At 40.3% G+C, this 19,207-nt stretch overlaps 2 protein-coding genes across 9 annotated transcripts in view; both read left to right on the top strand.

The window, feature by feature from the left end:
• Positions 1-19,207, top strand: part of LOC127509458 (cytochrome P450 2K1-like) — a 137,418-nt gene that overhangs the window by 13,989 nt on the left and 104,222 nt on the right. The gene's annotated exons all lie outside the window — the stretch shown is intronic.
• The window catches only part of LOC127509456 (junctional adhesion molecule-like), a 40,896-nt gene that overhangs the window by 3,670 nt on the left and 18,019 nt on the right, over positions 1-19,207 (top strand). The window contains exons 8-18 of one of the 3 annotated variants that reach the window (XM_051888198.1): positions 394-507; positions 708-764; positions 1,101-1,178; positions 1,507-1,584; positions 2,089-2,193; positions 3,976-4,053; positions 9,050-9,121; positions 9,305-9,400; positions 9,583-9,681; positions 10,922-10,973; positions 11,086-11,711. The exons of the other annotated variants lie outside the window; for them this stretch is intronic. Coding sequence (XP_051744158.1) covers positions 394-507; positions 708-764; positions 1,101-1,178; positions 1,507-1,584; positions 2,089-2,193; positions 3,976-4,053; positions 9,050-9,121; positions 9,305-9,400; positions 9,583-9,681; positions 10,922-10,973; positions 11,086-11,104 — 848 coding nt within the window. The 3' untranslated portion in view covers positions 11,105-11,711. Of the gene's footprint in view, positions 1-393; positions 508-707; positions 765-1,100; positions 1,179-1,506; positions 1,585-2,088; positions 2,194-3,975; positions 4,054-9,049; positions 9,122-9,304; positions 9,401-9,582; positions 9,682-10,921; positions 10,974-11,085; positions 11,712-19,207 lie in introns of those variants that run through there. 3 annotated transcript variants of the gene reach the window in all.

Below are 19,207 nucleotides of genomic sequence, written 5' to 3'. Positions count from 1 at the left end.
AAGACAAGTGAGATTTCTCTGAACATCTGTTTCAGTGATATATCTGTCATTTTCTGTATCCTGCTTTAATAGTACAACAGAAACTATGGGTGTCATAATTTTAAATATGGAATGTTTCAGATATTCTAAATTATGAAATAATAAGATTACACTCTTTTATAGTTTATATTTTACTACATTTACTGTTGAATTATCTTTTCTAAAATATCATGATGTACATGAGGTGACCTTCACTTTTCTTGGTACAGATTCAGTTATTATGGCCTTATTTAATTCAGGCAACTGTTTGACAAACACTCTTCAGTTCACCACATCTTTAGATATGTTCTGTTCTTTCTCAGGACATCATCTATCTTGTGTGACATTTATTTATTTTTTTATCTATTCCTCTAGTTCTTTTTACATATGGCTGGAGAAACAGTGCACATGACACAAACAATGATCGTCGTGTACGTTTTGGAATATTCTTTGTAATTGTTGTGCTGTCGTGTCTCACCCTGAGTGCAGGTAAGAGTTTCTGTGTGATTTGAGTCCTTAAACGTTAAATCTGAGTGGCAGGCAAAGTGTATATAAGCACATATTTGTGGTTTGTTACCAGTGGGTTTTTAATTCTAGAATTACCAAAAATGATAATCAAATACATACAGAAGATTCGAACAGTTTCCTTTTAGGCCTAACTGTGTGTTAATGTTTGTTGTTTTTTTCAGTTGACTTAAGTCCACCCAGTCAAGAACGGCCAAGAGTGTGTTCCCGATGCAAGCAAAGTGAACACATTCTTATTGTTTTACCTCAATATTAAAGTTGCAAATATTAGCTCAAAAAAACATGCACTCTCAATACACCATTTTACATAGTTACAAATTTAGTTACTCAGTGTTGATAAAACAAAGCATTTAGACCACAGTTTCCCCCCACTATTGTACAATTGTGATAGTCAGTGCTGTGGTTGGGAAAGCTTTCACAAAAATGTAGTGTTTACAATTTTTTAAATAAACAACCAAGTAAAACGAGAGAGAGCAGGATCCTGTACAGTCAGTATAGTTGAATTACTGTAATGCATTTTCCATTCGTGCTTACTTTTTTCCTCTTTTTTTTTGTAGGATATTTTTCTGTGTGTATTTCTTTCATGCATTCATTTCAACTCCTCCAGTTGATGTTCACGTTTGGACATTTTCCGGGTAACACCTAAATAATTGTCTTAATTAATTAAACCAATATGCAAGTAGTTTGTAAAATGCCACCTGCTTGCATTGTTTTTCTGTGTAAAAATCCAGTTGATTGTAATTCAGCCAGTTTCACCTTGATGTAGAATGACATGTTGATATGGATGCACAGATTGAATTAAGTCATTCGGTGTTTCGTAAAAACACTTCTAGACTCATTTCATTTCAGTGATTTTAACATTTCAGAACTTCTGAGCAATCATATGATGTGTTTTAATGACATATTATTGACTGTTGATTTGTTTGAATGGGAAAATAATGGACTGTTATTCTTTTATTGTAGATTTTTTTATTGTCTTTGTTCAGCCACTGGTGCTTCTCTTTATAGAGGTTTTAGCTTGTCTGCAATCAAAATTCAAATGTAAGTACATGCCGAAATACAGTCTTATCATTATTGTATTTGTATAAGTATGGAAAGAGTAGATCCCATAATAATATTCCTGTATTTATGAATTACTGAATTAATAGAAATACTATGCTTATGTTGAAATATATGCATAATGCATAATATTTGCTAAACTGTTAATTTCGGCATTAAAAAGGAGTCGCTATATCGACAGTACTGTATTGTTACATATTTCTGAATTGAGTGGGACTTGATTTTATCCTTTGGTTGCTGACTGTATTGTGAAAAGTGAACTGTGTATAACTGTAAATGTGATTGGCTTAACTGCAGCAAAAACATAAAGAAACTTTGCATGACGGACTTCACATTAAGACCATCAAGGAGCATTAATAACTTAAATTCAAGCCAATTTTGATTTCATGCCGACTCTTCTCAATTGATCTGTATCAGATTGAGATCAGTTCTAGTTTGTGACCTGTGAGAGTTTATGAATTCAGAAGGTGATCTCTTCATTCACAGGTCTCCGCCAAAGATGGATAACATTATCGTCGATAATAACAACAACACTCCTGCATATCATCCTTCTGATTTATATTCATCTAGCCATATTGAAAAAAGAGGAAGGTATGCTACTATTTTATTATTAATCATTTTAATTTTTCATCCAGGAAAAAAAAACACTTTCTTAAAGTAGATATTATATAGTTTTAACAAGAATGTTTTTAAGTAGATTTGTTGAGGGAAATCAGAAATTTGTCTGTTTTTATGCAAGGACAAAGGTTTACAGGTGCTGGTCATATAATTAGAATATCATCAAAAAGTTCATTTTTTTATTATAAATTATTTTTAAAAATGAAACTTTCATATATTCTAGATTCCCTACATGTAAAGTAAAACATTTCAAAAGTTTTTTTTTTTTAATTTTGATGATTAGAGCGTACAGCTCATGAAAGTCCAAAATCCAGTATTTCAAAATATTAGAATATTTCCTAAGATCAATCAAAAAATGGATTTGCAAAACAGAAAAGTTCAAGTTCTTTAAAGTATGTTCTTTTGTGCACTCAATACTTGGTCGGCAGGACATATTACAGCAAATGACTTGCTCCTAGCACAAATTACTGCATCAGTGAAGTGTGGCATGGAAGTGATCAGCCTGTGGCACTGCTGAGGCACTATTGAGCCTTCAGATCATCTGTATATTGTTGGATCGACTGTTTCTCATCTTTCGCTTGAAAATATACCATAGATTCAGGTCAGGCATATTGGCTGGCCAATAAAGCACAGTAATATCATGGTCAGCAAACCACTTGGAAGTGGTTTTTGCACTGTGGGCAGATGCTAAAGTCCTGCTGGAAAAGGAAATCAGCATCTCCATAAAGCTTGTCAGCAGATGGAAGCATAAAGTGCTCCAAAATCTCCTGGAAGATGGCTGCATTGACTTTGCACTTGATAAAACACAATGGACCAACACCAGCAGACGTCACGGCCCCCCCAAATCATTATTGACTTCAGAAACTTCACACTAGACTTAAAGCAGCTTGGATTCTGTGCCTCTCCAGTCTTCCTTCAGACTCTGGGACTATGATTTCAACATGAAATGCAAAATTTACTTTTATCTGAAAAGAGGACTTTCAACCACTGTTCACTGTCCAGTTCTTTTTCTCCTTAGCCCAGGTAAGATGCTTCTGACGTTGTCTCTGGTTCAGAAGTGGCTTGGTAGTCCTTTTCCTGAAGATGTCTGAGTGTGGTGACTCTTGATGCGCTGACTCCGGCTTCATTCTACTCATTGTGAAGCTCTCCCAAGTGTTTGAATTGGCTTTACTTGACAGTATTCTCAAGCTTGCGGTCATCCCTGTTGCTTGTGCACCTTTGCCTACCCAATTTCTTCCTTCCAGTCAACTTTGCATTTAATATGCTTTGATATTTCACCCTGTAAACAGCCACCCCATTCAGTAATGACCTTCTGTGACTTACTCTCTTTGTGGAGGGTGTCAATGATTGTCTCCTGGACCATTGCCAAGTCAGCAGTCTTCCCCATTAGTGTGGTTTCAAAGAACAAAAGATTCCCGGAATTTATACTGTAGGGATGGTCATTTAATGAAACTCAAATGTAAATATTCTAATATTTTGAGATACTGGATTTTGGACTTTCATTAGCTGTACGCTCTAATCAACAAATTTAAAAAAAAAAAACCATTTGAAATGTTTTACTTTACATGTAGGGAATCTAGAATATATGAAAGTTTCATTTTTTAAAATAATTTACAATAAAAAAATGAACTTTTTCACGATATTCTAATTATATGACCAGCACCTGTACATTTAGAATACAGCTTTTAAGATATTGTGCTGTGTAAGTGTAAGTTTTTTATTTGTTTATTCATTTTTATTTTGTTTAATCAACAGAGTGCGTGGGATGGATCTGTGTCATTGTATTTATTGAAGTTCTGAGGATTATAGTGTTCTATGAATTCAGCGTGACAGGTATTATCCATCACTGACTTAAAATGCTTACAATGTCCTTTATTACCCACACTGTAATTATAAAACAACAACAAAAAAAAATATGGTGCTGAGTAGAAATTAGATCACTGCAGTGGTGGAGCCAGGATATTTTCACAGGGGTGGCCAGGCAGTGGCCAGCGAGCAGGGTGGCACAGAAATCTCAATTTTTTCAACATGAAAATTAGTTTAATCTCGCTAGAAAGGTCAATCTACTTCGAGTGTAACTAAAACGAGCCAATGCACATTGGCATGCAATCATATGCAGCAGCTGCTCGCCTCGCAGCGCGGGTATATAACGAGCAGCAGGTGCGTTGCATCTTCAGCTTTTCGCTTCGGAGCCGAACGGTGTTGTTCCTGTTCTCTGCAAGCAAGTGTCTGCTAGAAGACGAGTCAAGCTTTTTGGTTGAACTTCTCTTTTTGTCGAGTGCGGGCGAACAGCACAGCAGCGGGGTCGAAGTCCTCTCTTTATTTTCTGTTTTTTGTTTCGTTTGCCATTATAGAGCAAATAGCTGTTTTGACAGTGTCAGAAGGCTGTTCTCACGGCCGGTACGGTGCGCTTCGAGCGCTGAAAGCCGTTTTTACGGCTGGTAAGAGTGAGCGCCTTCAAAGAGAGAGAGAGAGAGAGAACACACGACAGGCTGCACACAATCCCTGTCTGTGTTGCGGCGGCCGTTCCCCTGCGTGCTTCAGCACTCTAAAAGAGTAAAGTCCCTAAAAGAGCTTACACAAGTAGAGCTTGCGTCTTTTTAAAGATGACATTCTATTTGTGTGTTTCTGGATGCGGTTGTTTCCTGTCCTCACTGACGGCCACGATCACTGTTTCACATGTCTGGGCGCGTGCTGAAACGATGTTCGTGGGTGGTTCATGTTTTCGCACAAGAACATGATCACGTCGACACGCCGGTCGTGACTCTTCTTTCTCCGGGAAGCTTGAGTCCCCTCTGTTGTTGGCCAGCTGCCGCTTGTGTGTAAAAGCACAGCCGCGGGTCTGCCCGACACTCTGGGAGACCGCGGAGATCAGCGAGAGCAAACCTCTCGCTCCTCTGCGTGTCGTGTGCCATCGAGCTGTCGGGCTGCAGTGCGGGTTGTCGGCAACCCAGCGCTCGCTCGGCGCTCTAGATGCGCTGTCTCCTTGCCTAATCTCCATTGTAGCGCCCTCTCTGGTGCACCAGAAGAGGTCTACTTTGATGAAATGGCTTGGGTGACTTGAGCTTGAGGGGTTCCTTCGAAGAACCAACCCCCTAGGGCCCCTCCCTCTCTAGCGCATTGCATGCTGTGCAGCTTCTGGAGTGGATTGCTGGTCCTTCTCATAGGGGAACCTAGCATTTCATTCAGGGCTCCAGCTGAGGGTCAGATGTTGATTGCAGCATCGGAGAGAGGGCTGTTATGCTCTGAAAATGAGGGTGACGCTGCCCACTGTAATGGTGTGTGCTTATGCTGACTCAGATTCAGAGTTTACAGCCATGCTTTCCCGGGTGTTCCAGATGTGCATGAAAAACTTGGCAGTATGGAGCTATATTGGTGCCATAAATATGGAACGCCAGTAGTGTCAAGTTCTCTATCCCCCCTCACTGCGGGTACACCTGCGGTCCCTTTGGTCCCGCTTGTACGGTCTCTGTGAGCCTGGTTAGCGCTCCCCAGTCCATCTCGCTGGCTCATTCGGACCATCGGGCTCGGCTATGCAATTCAGTTCGCCCGGCGTCCCCCCCCCCAAGTTCAGGGGCGTCCACCTCACTGCAGTGAAGGCTGTCGATGCCCATGCCTTGCGTGCGGAGATCGTGGTCCTACTGGCGAAGGACGCGATAGAGCGGGTCCCTCCAGCCGATATGAGGTCAGGGTTCTACAGTCCCTACTTCATTGTACCCAAGAAAACCGGTGGGTTACGACCGATCTTGGACCTGCAAGTTTTGAATCGGAGCCTCCACAAGCTACCGTTCAAAATGCTTACGCAGAAGCGCATTTTCGAATGCATCCGTCCCCGAGATTGGTTTTGCAGCGATCGACCTGAAGGACGCGTACTTTCATGTCTCGGTTACAAAGGTAACCCTCGTTCCCTGAAGGAGGGAACGGAGATGTACGTCCCGTCGCCACAGTCGTTGTACCCCGCTGATGCTGCCGCCTAACCGGTTCGGCTCCTCAGCGAAAACCTGAAGATGCAACGCACCTGCTGCTCATTATGTACCCGCGCTGCGAGGCGAGCAGCTGCTGCATATGATTGCATGCCCATGTGCACTGGCTCGTTTTAGTTACACTCGAAGTAGATTGGCCTCTCTAGAGAGATTCCTATTCGTTGGTCTGTCCGACGTACGTCTCCGTTACCTCCTTCAGGGATGAGGGTTACCTTTGTAACCGAGACGTTCAACTACAAAGTATGGGACTGTTTTAGTGCCTACAAGACAACTGAATACAGTTAATTTGTACTTGATTGTAATTGAGATGGTGGTGGATAAGATCAAGTAATACTGAGTGAATTTGATCACCTTTGTCTGACTCCTCACCTCCAGGCATATTAAGAGAAAAGAAGCTCACATTGCAGCTAAAGTTCACTTTGCTCAGACAGCTTGATTCTGGTTCTTATAACCCCCAAAAGCTTGTTCTCCATCATTACATCCTCATGGATGAGACATGCAAATAACTACACGGTTCAAAGTTTAGTCAACCTTAATTGAATTTTATAAAATCAATGAACTCTTCAACAAATCTCAGTTAGAATATCTGTTTCAAAATCTTGCAACTCAAAAAGTAAGCATGTTTAACATTCTATTAGTTATCAAAATGAATGAATTGCAACAGTTCTGTCATTCCTAAATTGAATACAGTACAAAGGGGAAAAAAGTATTTTGAATCTCTATGTGGAAGAATGTGAATATGGTGAGGGAGGAAGCTGGCAGCACATGAATGCCAGAATGAAAAATGCACATTTAAATGTGATCCATTTCCATTTGTACTTTATAATGTAAAATTGGCACCTTCAGTGGCAAGAAAAAGTATGTGAACCACTTGCAGAATCTGTGAAAATGTTAATAATTTTAACAAAATAACAAAATGCATGTTATTTTTTATTTAGTACTGTCCTGAGTAAGATATTTTACATAAAAGATGTTTACATATAATCCACAAGACAAAAAAAAAAATAGCTGAATTTATTAAAATAACCCCATTCATAAGTATGTAAACCATTGATTCTTAATACTGTGTGTGGTTACCTGGATGATCTACGACTGTTTTTTTGTTTTGTGATGGTTGTTCATGAGTCCCTTGTTTGTCCTGAGCAGTTAAACTGAGCTTTGTTCTTCAGAAAAAATCTCCAGGTCCCAAAAATTCTTCAGTTTTCCAGCATTTTTTGTATATTTGAACCCTTTCCAGCAGTGACTGAATGATTTTGAGATCCGTCTTTTCACACTGAGGACACTCAAACACAACTTTTAAAAAAGGTTCAAACATTCACTGATGTTTCAGAAGGAAACACGATGCATTAAGAGCTGGGGGGTAAATCATTATTTATGTTATTATAAGGTAAACGAAGTTATATAAAGCGTATTTTCTTCATTGGTCATGATGGGTGATTTCACAATAGACAGGAGACTGAACTGTGATGTCTGAAAGTATTCAGATCCCTTCATATTTTTCACATTTTTTTCACATGCTAAATTGCTTTAATTTTTTTCCACATCAATTTACACTCTGTGCCCCAAAATGAAAAAGCAAAAACTTAATTTGTAGACTTCAGATGCAAAAGTGCCATCTGAAATTTTCTTCTAAAATTATAATTTTTTTCAGGCTCCTATGTTTATGTTCAGTTATTTCAGCTATTAATTGCCAATAAAGTGAAAATACTAAACCTAAAACATAGGAGCCTGATAAAAATGCTCATTTTAGAAGAAAATTATAGATGACATTTAGAGGCTTTTGCATCCAAAATCTCCATTTGTGATTAATTTTCGAAAATTCAATAAAAAGAAAAAAAACTGAAATATTACATTGACAGTTGACGCAAACCCTCTTTTGGTGTTAAAAACTACTGTCAGATTAGTGATTACACACACACACACACACACACACACACACACACATAAACATGTCTTAACCCATTTTGCACCTGTGATAATTGCTGCAGAGAACAGAGATCGGTTTACTCAGAGATCGGTTTACTCACTGCCAGAGAAAGGATTTATCCAAACATATCTTTTGTGACGTTATTTTTAATTCGTTAAGATCCAGAGATCCAGAAACCATAACTGCAACTTTCAAAGATCTGAGCTTTATGACAAAGTGACTTTACAGAAGCCTCTCCTCAGTGAAGACACATGAAAACCTGCTCGAAATTTGCAAAATGACACCCAAAGGACTCTGTGAGAAACTAGATTCTCTGGTCTGATGAACCTCAACTCCAAGCATCATGTCTGTAATGAACCAGAGAACTGGTTAGGGTAGAATTAAAGCTGAATGCAAAAAATACAGAGATAATAAAAAAAACCTGATCCAAAGCGCTCAGGACACAACTAGGCTGAATGTTCACTTCCCAAAGACAAGCTTCACAGAAATCCAGGTGTGCAAAACTTGTCTTTTCATGCTCCAAAAGACCTGAGGCTTTAATCACTGCCAAATGTGTAAGGCTGCAAATATATTCTATTCTGTTATCAACAGCTTTTTTTGCATACTTCTTAAAAGAAGAAACATTTGAGATTGAGAAAAAATAAAGCAAGGGACATAAAGTCTCTATTTAATCGCATTGTGTAGTAGATGCTCAGCACTGGGTACAATATTGTCTCCCTTTACTAGGCCTTCTTGATTTATTCTATAATTGTTTTTTGTTGTTGTTTGTTTTTTTAGGTCATTCAGTAAATTAGTCAATAGAGAAACATATTGTTGCACTGTATTTTGTTATTACTAGAATAGATATGATCCCAGGATAAATCCATATTTTCTGCTCATCCATTGACATGAATCAGATTTCAGTTTTGTTTTAATACAGAGAAGTTAGAAAGTTCAGGAGTCCAGAGACAACGACCACAGACTGAGACGAGCCAACAAGGATCAAATGCATGTAAATACACACTGCTCAATCCTAATACGAGTCCTAACACACACACACACACGCACACACACACACACACATATATATATATATATATATATATATATATATATACCATAGAAAAGAGATCTGCTTAATTAATGCAACTATTTGATTGTTTGATTGTGTTTATTTTGTATGTGTCTGTTAAAGTTCTTCTCTGTAATGAAATCATGTACATGTTTGGAGCAGTTGGTCTTGTTTTGTTGAACTCTGTTACACTGACAGCAGAACTGATCCTGAAAGCACGTGAGTAAATATCTATAATATTATCTTATACATTATAGAGATCTTTTAACTAATTATGCAAATAACATGCTGAAAAGGAACCAAACACAATTATATACTAAAATTTGTTTTACCATTTTGCTTTCAAATGTCTGATGTATCTTCCTTTCTCTTCAATGTTATTCTATCATTTTAATTCTTAGGAAACGGTGAGCGTGCTTTGAAGGATCTGAGAGTCATTGTCTTCCCCTCCGAATGTGTTTTTGCCTTGTATTGGCTGGTTTTACAAATATATGCTTACTGTAAGTATCTTCAATTTCTTTTCTTTTTTTTTTTTTAAATTTGGTCAAAAAGTGGTCAAAATCCAGTGAATCTGTGCAAAATACATTATTTCAACATTATTTGTTGAAATCTTGATGATCATATTCTCTTGAAAATAAAGGTTTCAAAAGGGTTTTTTTTTGCAGTGATGCCACAGAAGAACCAGTTTTGGTTCACAAAGAACCTTTCAGTGAACAGTTCTTAAATGAACCATCACTTTTCTTACGTCCTGTTTACACCTGGTCACTTTATGCATTTTTTCTGATTGGATGGCTATCTGATCATGACAAGACCAGGTGTAAATGCTCTATGAAAAGGATTTAAATCTGGTCACTCAAACCACTTCAGAAGGTTGTTTGAGACACATTCCTGATGAACTGAACATGTGTGGTTGTTAAAGCCACATGCAAATTTCACTCCTTCCATAATAGTAAAAAAAAACAAAAAACATGTTAGAGCGTGTTATAACGGCTCAAGGTAGCCAGATATGACAGCACTACTGCAACACACATCGCCACAGATATGGAGTAAACTGTTGCAAATGAAACTGAAAGTTCAGCGTCATATCCTGAAACTCAACACACAATCATCTTCATTTAAAGTAGTGACACTAAATGATCAGCGCTGATACTGCTCTCTCTTCTATTGTGGTATTTGATCTTGAAATTAGCCGATGATGAATAAAATGCAGCTCATATCTGTTGCTGAAGTTACCAGGTGTAAACAGGCCTTTAGTGTGTATTAAGGACTTAAAAAAAAAAAAATTCTAAAGAACCCTTGTCGACTATAAAGAACCTTTTGTGCCGTGGAAAGTTTCCATGGATGTTAAAGGTTCTTCCCTGAACCATCAATACCAATTAAGAACTTTTATTTTTAAAAGTGTAGCCTAATTCGGCAGTGAAAAGGGGCTGGTGGGTCGCTGGTTTATTTGGCAATATCTATAATGCTGATCTGTAACAGATGCAAACAGTTATTGAAATGAAGAAGGTTCAACACTGGTAAAATGAGACAAACATTTACCTACTCCTTACAGAGTGTGATTTACTTGCTGTGATTCTGATTTTGCTCAATTATTACCATTTTAAACAACTTTCTCTCACTAATGTCTCCTGTCAAACAGGGAGGATTAATAATACTGAGTAATTTCAGATTTTTATTCAGTGCAGCTCTTATGTATAAACAGTACATTCAACTGTGTATATATGTGTGTTTCTTATACAGATCTACACACAATCAAAAGAACTCAGATCAAAGACACAGACATCAGCTTAGGGTAACACAATAATTATGTGTGATATAAACTCATCTGCAGTCTAAGCTTTGACATCTTCATATAGAGTTCAGATGTGTAGTTGCCAAATAACAATGTGTTGTTTTAATCACAGAACACGTCAGAGACTCTGATGAGAGTTAAGAATCTGTCTGAACTTGATTCTGCTGTTTCTCAGACACAGTAATGAGACACAGACTCTTCTACATTTCTTCTTGAGTGAAAAGCAACTAACTGAGACTGAAGACTTTAAAATTTGTTACATTCTGTTGCAAATTACTTAGATATTTTTATATTGGTTATTGAATCATTTCAAAAGTAATTCATGCATTTTGTGGCAGTATTAAGTTTCTTACAATCAAACTGTTTTTCATAAACAGTCAGATTTCGGTACAGCTCTTATGTAAATGTGGCATATTATAAAAAAAAATGTGAATATTCATCTGAGGATTTATTAGTTAAATATGAGGGAGCTGAACATGTTTTGTAAACGTTATGTGGTTATTGCATCAGTGTTCAGGCATCATGTTTTATGAACAGGCTTTTTACTTTTGATTACTGAAAATGGATTTGCTTATGTTTGTGTTTAAGTCTTGTATTTTGATAAAGTCTCAGAGTATGAGGTCAATGTATTTTTTTCTGTTTTCGCTAATAGTTGCAGAATTGGCTGTGCCAAATTTACATCTATGCAAATATGTTTATGTAATGTTTTAAAAATAAACAGTGAGTAAAGTGTCTGAATTATTAGTTCATGTTTGTGAGTGAATTTCAGTAATAATGATTGAGATTGCTTTCTATTGAAGTCTTAAAGCTCATCAGATGAAAAACTCTGTCTGCTTTCTTTCTGTGTTCAGTTCTTCTGGTCGATTTCATAAGAACCACCTGTTTTTCAGTAGACTATTTATATTATTTCGCTGGTTGCTGCTCATTTAGAAGATTTATACTCAAACACAACACCAACACGACTGTTTCAAAGTCATTTAACTCGGATATTCTATAACCTTTTCACTATTATTTTGCCAAAATTTATGTTTACAAAATACAATTAATTTGGTCAGTGAAAAAATGAATCTTTTCTTTATACTTTCGTCAGTTAAATAAAGGTTCAAGAGAATTAACAAATAACAGATTCTTAGTTTTACTGCATTTTACAAAATGTCCCAACTTTTCTGGAAATGGGGTTGTACATTAGAAGCCCTAAAAATACTAAAACTATGAAAAGAAAAACTAAAACAAAAAAATACTATATTAACTATGTAGCAGTTTTACTCTGGTTGTGTTTTGTTGTATTCAATGAAGACAATACGGGTGGAGCAGGTCTCAGGATGTTTTATTCTGAAGAAGCAGGTCTGCAGAAACACACAGAGCACAATTAATTTTTTTGGAATACACGTCTCTCCCCTTCGGTTCATCCATACAGCATGGAGAAAGCAGCACTCTCTTTTGAAGAGCAAGAGAAAGCACAACCGACCTCGTCAACAGCAAATGTGCTTCTAAAGATGGCGCTGTTCGCACATCGCACAAGTTTTAATGTGTGTCACCAATATGTGCCCCATAAAATATTCTGCATGAACAGTTCCTACTAGAATTAATTATGTTATGCCCATTATGATTCTGAACACAAACATGAAAATAAAAAAAAATTAAGTTTTGATGAAGTTCATTAACATTATACTTTATATATTGTAATATTTGAACCAGCTACATTCTCCCCACTAAACTTCACAAAACTTGTGTAATACGGATAAATAGCTGTTTGAGAAGCCACATACAGAATAAACTCAACTGACATTCAATACACTCACAGCAACATATGCTTCCCAACCTACAGGGAAAGTGACCTAAGCAGGGTGATCAGGCCTACTAAGAGAACACTTGTGAATAGGGTGCCCGAAACACCACTACTTTAATTTCAATGTCACAGCTACTTTTAAATGAAGTTCTGAATGTTGGTCTTCTCAACTTGATGTAACATAAGTAACCTCAAAAGAAACACTTGTATGATCTATGTAACCGCTTAATCATCTTATGTCAATAAAGACCTGGTAACCCCATTAACTGAACTGCTCGTCTTCATGTTTTGGGTCATGTTCTGAATCAACCTGTTCATAGGTTTCACAAGCCTGCCAAATCTGGTTCTGACTTGAGTCACCACTTGATTAGGGAGTGAATCCACAGGATAAGAGGTTTGAACATCAACTGAACCTCCCACAGATGCAGATACTGTATCACAAGTCAATCCTCCTTTACTTGAATGATCAGAAACGCTGTCACATTCCAAGAGTTCCTCCTGTGCTGCTGGAAACACAGATCGTGCAGACTCAGGATCCACTGTTAATGGAGGGACACTCTCTGTCTTAGAGGATGTACTGCTCAGGTTATCATCTGGAGCTACAGTCCTTGCTACCCAGCTGGCAGTTCGATCTGCATTGCTACATTCAGACATGGGCGTTACAGCATCACTTAAAGCTACTCCGCTATAGTCATCAGCTGGTTCACTGCCATCACTGAACGAGGGTTCAACTTCCTCAATCTCAATCGGCAGAAAGTTAGCTTGAAGGAGCAAATTCCTATGAACAGTCTTTTCCTGACCAGTGTGGGTGTTGCGGATACGGTAGGTGTGACATTGAGGATTTAAGGCAACAACTGTGTATGGAGTGGCTTCCCACTTATCCGCCAATTTCTTGCGACCACGTTCGCCTTTGTTAGCCAGTAAGACTTGGTCCCCAACTTCAATACTGCAACCTTTGGTCCTCTTGTTGTATAGATCTGCCTGGCGTCGCTGACTGGCCTCAGCATTTTTCTGAGCAAGGGCCAAAGCTTCTTTCAAATCATCCCTCAATCTCCTCACGTATGCATCATAGTCAATGAGGGCATCGTCCCTCTCCACACTATTGAACATTACATCCACTGGGAGTTTCGGAACCCTGCCGAACATCAAATAAAAAGGCGCAAACCCAGTCGACTCATGGGCTGTACAATTATAGGCAAAGGTTAACGATTGCAACATCTGTGGCCATTTCTGCTTGGCTCTAGGTGGCAGCGCCCTTATCATACCACCCAGAGTTCTGTTGAATCGTTCGACATGACCATTGCCCATTGGGTGGTACGCGGTTGTTCTTGACTTCCTCACTCCAGCAACTTCCAGCAGGTCATGGATCAGCTGGCTCTCGAAATTGGCACCTTGATCCGAATGGATCCTTTCTGGGAAGCCATATACGCAGAAGTACCTATCCCACAACAGCCTCGCAACTTGTTTCGCCGATTGGTCTTTACAAGGGAAAGCGTGGGCCATCTTAGTAAAGTGGTCTGTTATGACCAGGACATCCACACTGCGACCACTGGAATTCTCCGCGGACCAAAAATCTATGCAGACCAATTCCAGGGGGCTCGATGTTTTGATGCTTTCAAGAGGAGCTCTTCCTTCAGGTTCCGGAGTTTTGCTCACTACACAGCGCTTGCAACATTTAACATGCTCACGCACATCCCTTTCCATACCGACCCAGAAGAACCTCTGTCTCGCAAGCGATAAAGTCCTACCCTGGCCTTGATGCCCAGCCTCATCATGAATGCCTTGAAGAACCTGCTTCACCAGCGAACTTGGAACAACATATTGCAATCTCCTTTTTCGCATCAGGACATCCCTGCACACTCGGTATAGTATGCCATCAAGCATTTTGAACTTCTCCCACTGTTTTAGTGTTTTAATTACCTTGGGAGTTTCTCCAGTTCTCTCACGTCTAGATGGTTTTCTTCCTCTTCTCACATAGAACAAGACTCTTGACAGGGTTGCATCATCCTGCTGCTTTTCCTGTAAATCCCTCAATGAGAAAACTGGCAGGGGACTAGGACCTGGAGACAACAACTGGTGGGTATCCTGAGTGAGCCACTGGACCGCTCTATCCCTCGTGCCTACTTCCCACTCTGCGTGAACATCGAGGATTGCCGACACTTCAACACTGGTTAGTGAACATGATTCTGAACCTGCACAGGGGTAATGTTCAACATTACAGGTGTTTGCACTCAACCTGAAAACATCTTGTATGGAGTTCTCTCGGACGTGCTCTGCTTCTTCCAATAGCACACTGTACGGCTCAGACATCAGCCTCTGACTGACACACCCACGGATGAAGGGCTGCCTACTTAAAGCATCTGCGACCACATTTCTACTGCCGGGTATGTACTGGATGCTAAAGCTATAGGGGGCCAGCTTAGACACCCACCTCTGCTCGCATGCGTCAAGCTTTGGCTTCGTCATAATGTATGTTAAAGGATTGTTGTCCGTCCAGACAGTAAAGTCGTGCCCCTTTAACCAATGACTAAACTTGTCGCAGACGGACCACTTCAGAGCCAAAAACTCTAGACGATGAGCAGGGTATTTGGCTTGTGCACGAGTTAGAGCTTTACTGGCGAAGGCGATGGGACGTGCCTTAATTTCTCCTTCCGGGACCTGCGACAGTACAGCTCCTAACCCATCCGTAGATGCATCAGTACATAGAATGAATGGTCGGCTGAAATCAGGGTGAGCCAGCACAACAGATTCTAACAAGGCTGTCTTTAGCTTTTCGAACGCCACACTGTGCTCTTGCCTCCAATCATCGGGGTTCAGTCTTTTGAATGACGCAATGCCTCTCAACGGGGTCTTCTTTCCTCTAGGTGCAGCAGTCAAGGCAAACAGTGGCTTTGCAATGCTGGAGCAATTTTGAATGAAGTTTTGATAATATAACACCATTCCCAAAAAGGACTTTATCTTTTTCTGTGAAGGAGTCACTCCATCTGGCATCATCAGATCAGATACAGATATTGCAGAGATGGCGCTAACCTTGTCTGGATCTGTTGCCACTCCAGTGCCATCAATGACATGCCCCAGAAATTTTACACTTCTTTGAAGAAAATGACACTTCTTCGGGGCCAACTTCAGTCCATGTGCACTGAGCCTAGAAAACACCAGCTCAAGCCGCTCAATGGCCACTTCTTCATTTGGAGCGTACACAAGAAGATCGTCAAGATAGCATAACAGAGTGAGAAAGTTCTGATCCCCGAAGATGTTGATCATGAGTCGCATAAAGCTGGCTGGACTGTTACAGAGCCCTTGAGGCAGACGGTTGAATTCATATAGGCCCATTGGAGTCGTGAAGGCAGTGAACTTCTTGTCCTCTTCAGACATTACAATGTTATAAAAACCAGAGGTTAAGTCCATCGCACTGAAAATCACATTCCCTACCAAAGCTGCCAAACAGTCCGCCTGGTGAGGCAAGGGGTGGGCATCCTTAACAGTCCGAGCGTTCAGCCAACGGTAGTCAACACACACTCTGAGGTCTCCATTTTTCTTCCATACCAACACAAGTGGCGAAGCCCACTCACTAATGGACTTGCGTATGATTTCCTGTTCTTCCATCTCAGAGAGAACACTCCTCAGCTTCTGGTACTGCGCTGGTGGAACACGGCGGTATGGAAGCCTGAAGGGACGATCGTCTGATAAACGAATACGGTGGACAAACTCCTTGGCTTCTCCGCAGTCTAGTTTGTGTTTGGAAAATACATCCTCATGCCTCTTAATGAGCTGCACTAGCTGACTCTTCCAATAGTGGGATACTTCACATGACTCAATGTCTATATCGCCAAGACCAAGTTTCTGAAGGCTTTCACGGAGCTTGAAGGCAGGGCAATCTCCTTCATCAATGCCTCCAATAATGCTCTGGCTCTGCACACTCACCATCTCGTCGTTCTTGCGATCAGGGTGCACATTGAGGTCCTCAACAGCCACAACGGGGAAGACATCAGCTATTTTTGAGTTCCTTCTCAGTGTAATAGCCTTATCAAGGGGATTCATAATCCTGACTGGGACCCATCCATCACCAGACATAGAGGCAATGACTCTTCCCACCATGATGCCTTTCTTGTGGGTCTGCGTCTTGGGTGGCTCAATTACAACTGTACTTCCCATGGAAACAGGGGCGTTTGATGGAAGTTTACCCCACACAAGGTGTTCTTGTTTGGGCAACAGAGTAATGGCCTGGGCTAGTTTTGCAGTGCCCACAATATCAGGGATTTCACCACCCTTCCACCTGTTAATGCCTGACAACATGTTCAGAAACTGTTCAATTTCAGGTTCTCCAGATGTCTCAGGACGATTCATGACATTCCAATAGCCAGAGGTTTGTTTGAGCTGAGTAAGTATGAACTTAATGACATTAGTTCCCAGAATCAATTGATCTCTCTGTCCCGGGACGACTAGTGTAGGCACACTCACTAACTTGCCATACACGTCCATCTTCAGCTGATAGACTCCTTTTGGTCTGACTTTAACACCACCACAGCCAATGAGAAGAATGTCCATATGTGACTGGTCTACCTGTGCAGACATTCCCATGTTCAAAAGTTCATGCTCTGTTTCTTCATTGATCGTACACGCCATAGATCCGCTATCCAGTAGAGCTTGGACTGTGAGTTTGTCATTCAACAGAACTGAAGTATAGAACAGACTATCTGCTTTTTCCAACTTTGTGACATTCTGGAATAAGACGATACTGTTACTGGAGACAGACTTGCAACATTCATCATAAACATATAAATCATCATCCACATTGAGGGTTTGACATTTTGCACTCACATAGTCCCCTCCCATACGTGAGTGTATTAGTTTCCCTGAGCGTGCAAGTCAGAAGCTGATGGACTAGCAGGGCTGACGACTTTGTGACATTGTTTCTGCTGATGGCCAATTTCCAAGCACAACAAACACCTCCTTTCTCTCATACAATGTGAACGTGTGGAATGATTCCTATCACCGCAGACTCTGCATGGGGGAAAACTGCGCCACTGAGTTGTCTTCGGCAGTGAGACGGAAGCATTCTGACTTGTACGCTCCAATACCTTTTCCAGCATACTTAAGACACGCTCCAAAGTGCCAGCTTCCGAAGTTGCAGGTTCAGCAGCCTTCAATGGACTATCAGGGACATAAACAGGTGCATCTGCCTTCATACAATCTCCCTTGATGACAGCATGGGGGTAGGTTGATACTTTAGCTGCAGCGACTTGGACAGTGTTAACATCATGTGCGACAGCAGAGAGTTTTTTAGACTGGACTTCCCTCTGGTGTTCGTCAATGGCCTCCTGAATTTCTGTGACTGACCATTTACTGATAGGTTTACACCTAAACATACTAGAGAGGTTTGGTTCTGAACAGTTTCTGATGAACATCATTGCAATTTTAGAACTCATGTTTTTCATCTTTTCGCCTTGCTTCTGTAAATGACTGTCTGCTAACTCTGCAGCTGCATTTAATCTAACCCAGTAATCAACAGGGCACTCATTTACTTTGGGTCGTGTTGCGTAAAAGTCAGCAAGTGGTTGACATGATACAGGACTTTCACTGAAGTAACGTCTCAACACATCATAGATGGTCTCAGGGGAGATGACTTCGTTAGGGCTTCTTTTGAGTCTGACCTTGACAATACTCTTGGCCCTGCCGAGCAGGTGGCTCAGTATCTCATCTACCTGATCTTTGTCAGAGTAATCCGCTTTGTGGAGATACAATTCCATCAACTCAATCCATTCTTGAACTGCATATTTGTCTGTTTTATCTCCTCTAAACATTGGAGGCTCTTTGACATCTGGCTTGACTACCAGGCTGACATTAGTAAGATTTCGGCCTGTGTTAGAGGGTTCTGGTGCAACAGCACTGAATGGGACTGAACTGGAGGGGGTGACTGGGCTTTGACTAGTTAATAGCCGGGTGACGATGGAATCCCCTATCTGACTGCCTAATTCACCAATTAGTTCACGCAACTGCTGTACAACGTTATCATTTGCATTACTAGGAGTAGAGGCAGTCAGCCCAATAGGTTGATCTGGTAGGGTATCATGTGATTGAGGACTATAAGCTAACACTCTAGGTTTACCAATGCTAGGTTCTTCCACCCCCAACAACCCTCTGCCCCTCCCCAGATATGGCGTCATCATATCAGAGTCTTTCCATACCCCAGCCATAGTGTAAATTTACAACAGTGACAGAATAAACACAAAAGAAAACTGGCCTTATTTAATGTCCAATAAGTATGATGAGAAAAAACGACAGTTCAATATGTCAGTCCTTGGAAAAGGTTTCTTGTTTTTTTTTTTTTTGGTTTACAGTTACCAGAACAATGGTGAAATCAATTCCTCAGTCTCCAGATGCAGCATCAATACGTCACGAACACGTTGCACAACTCCGGCGATCGGCTGCAGCTGATCCAGTT

Source organism: Ctenopharyngodon idella, chromosome 3 (assembly GCF_019924925.1).
Source record: "Ctenopharyngodon idella isolate HZGC_01 chromosome 3, HZGC01, whole genome shotgun sequence".
NCBI classification, from domain to species: domain Eukaryota; kingdom Metazoa; phylum Chordata; class Actinopteri; order Cypriniformes; family Xenocyprididae; genus Ctenopharyngodon; species Ctenopharyngodon idella.
The sequence above is the reverse complement of the archived record's forward strand: the minus strand, read 5'-3'. Positions and strand labels throughout refer to the sequence as shown.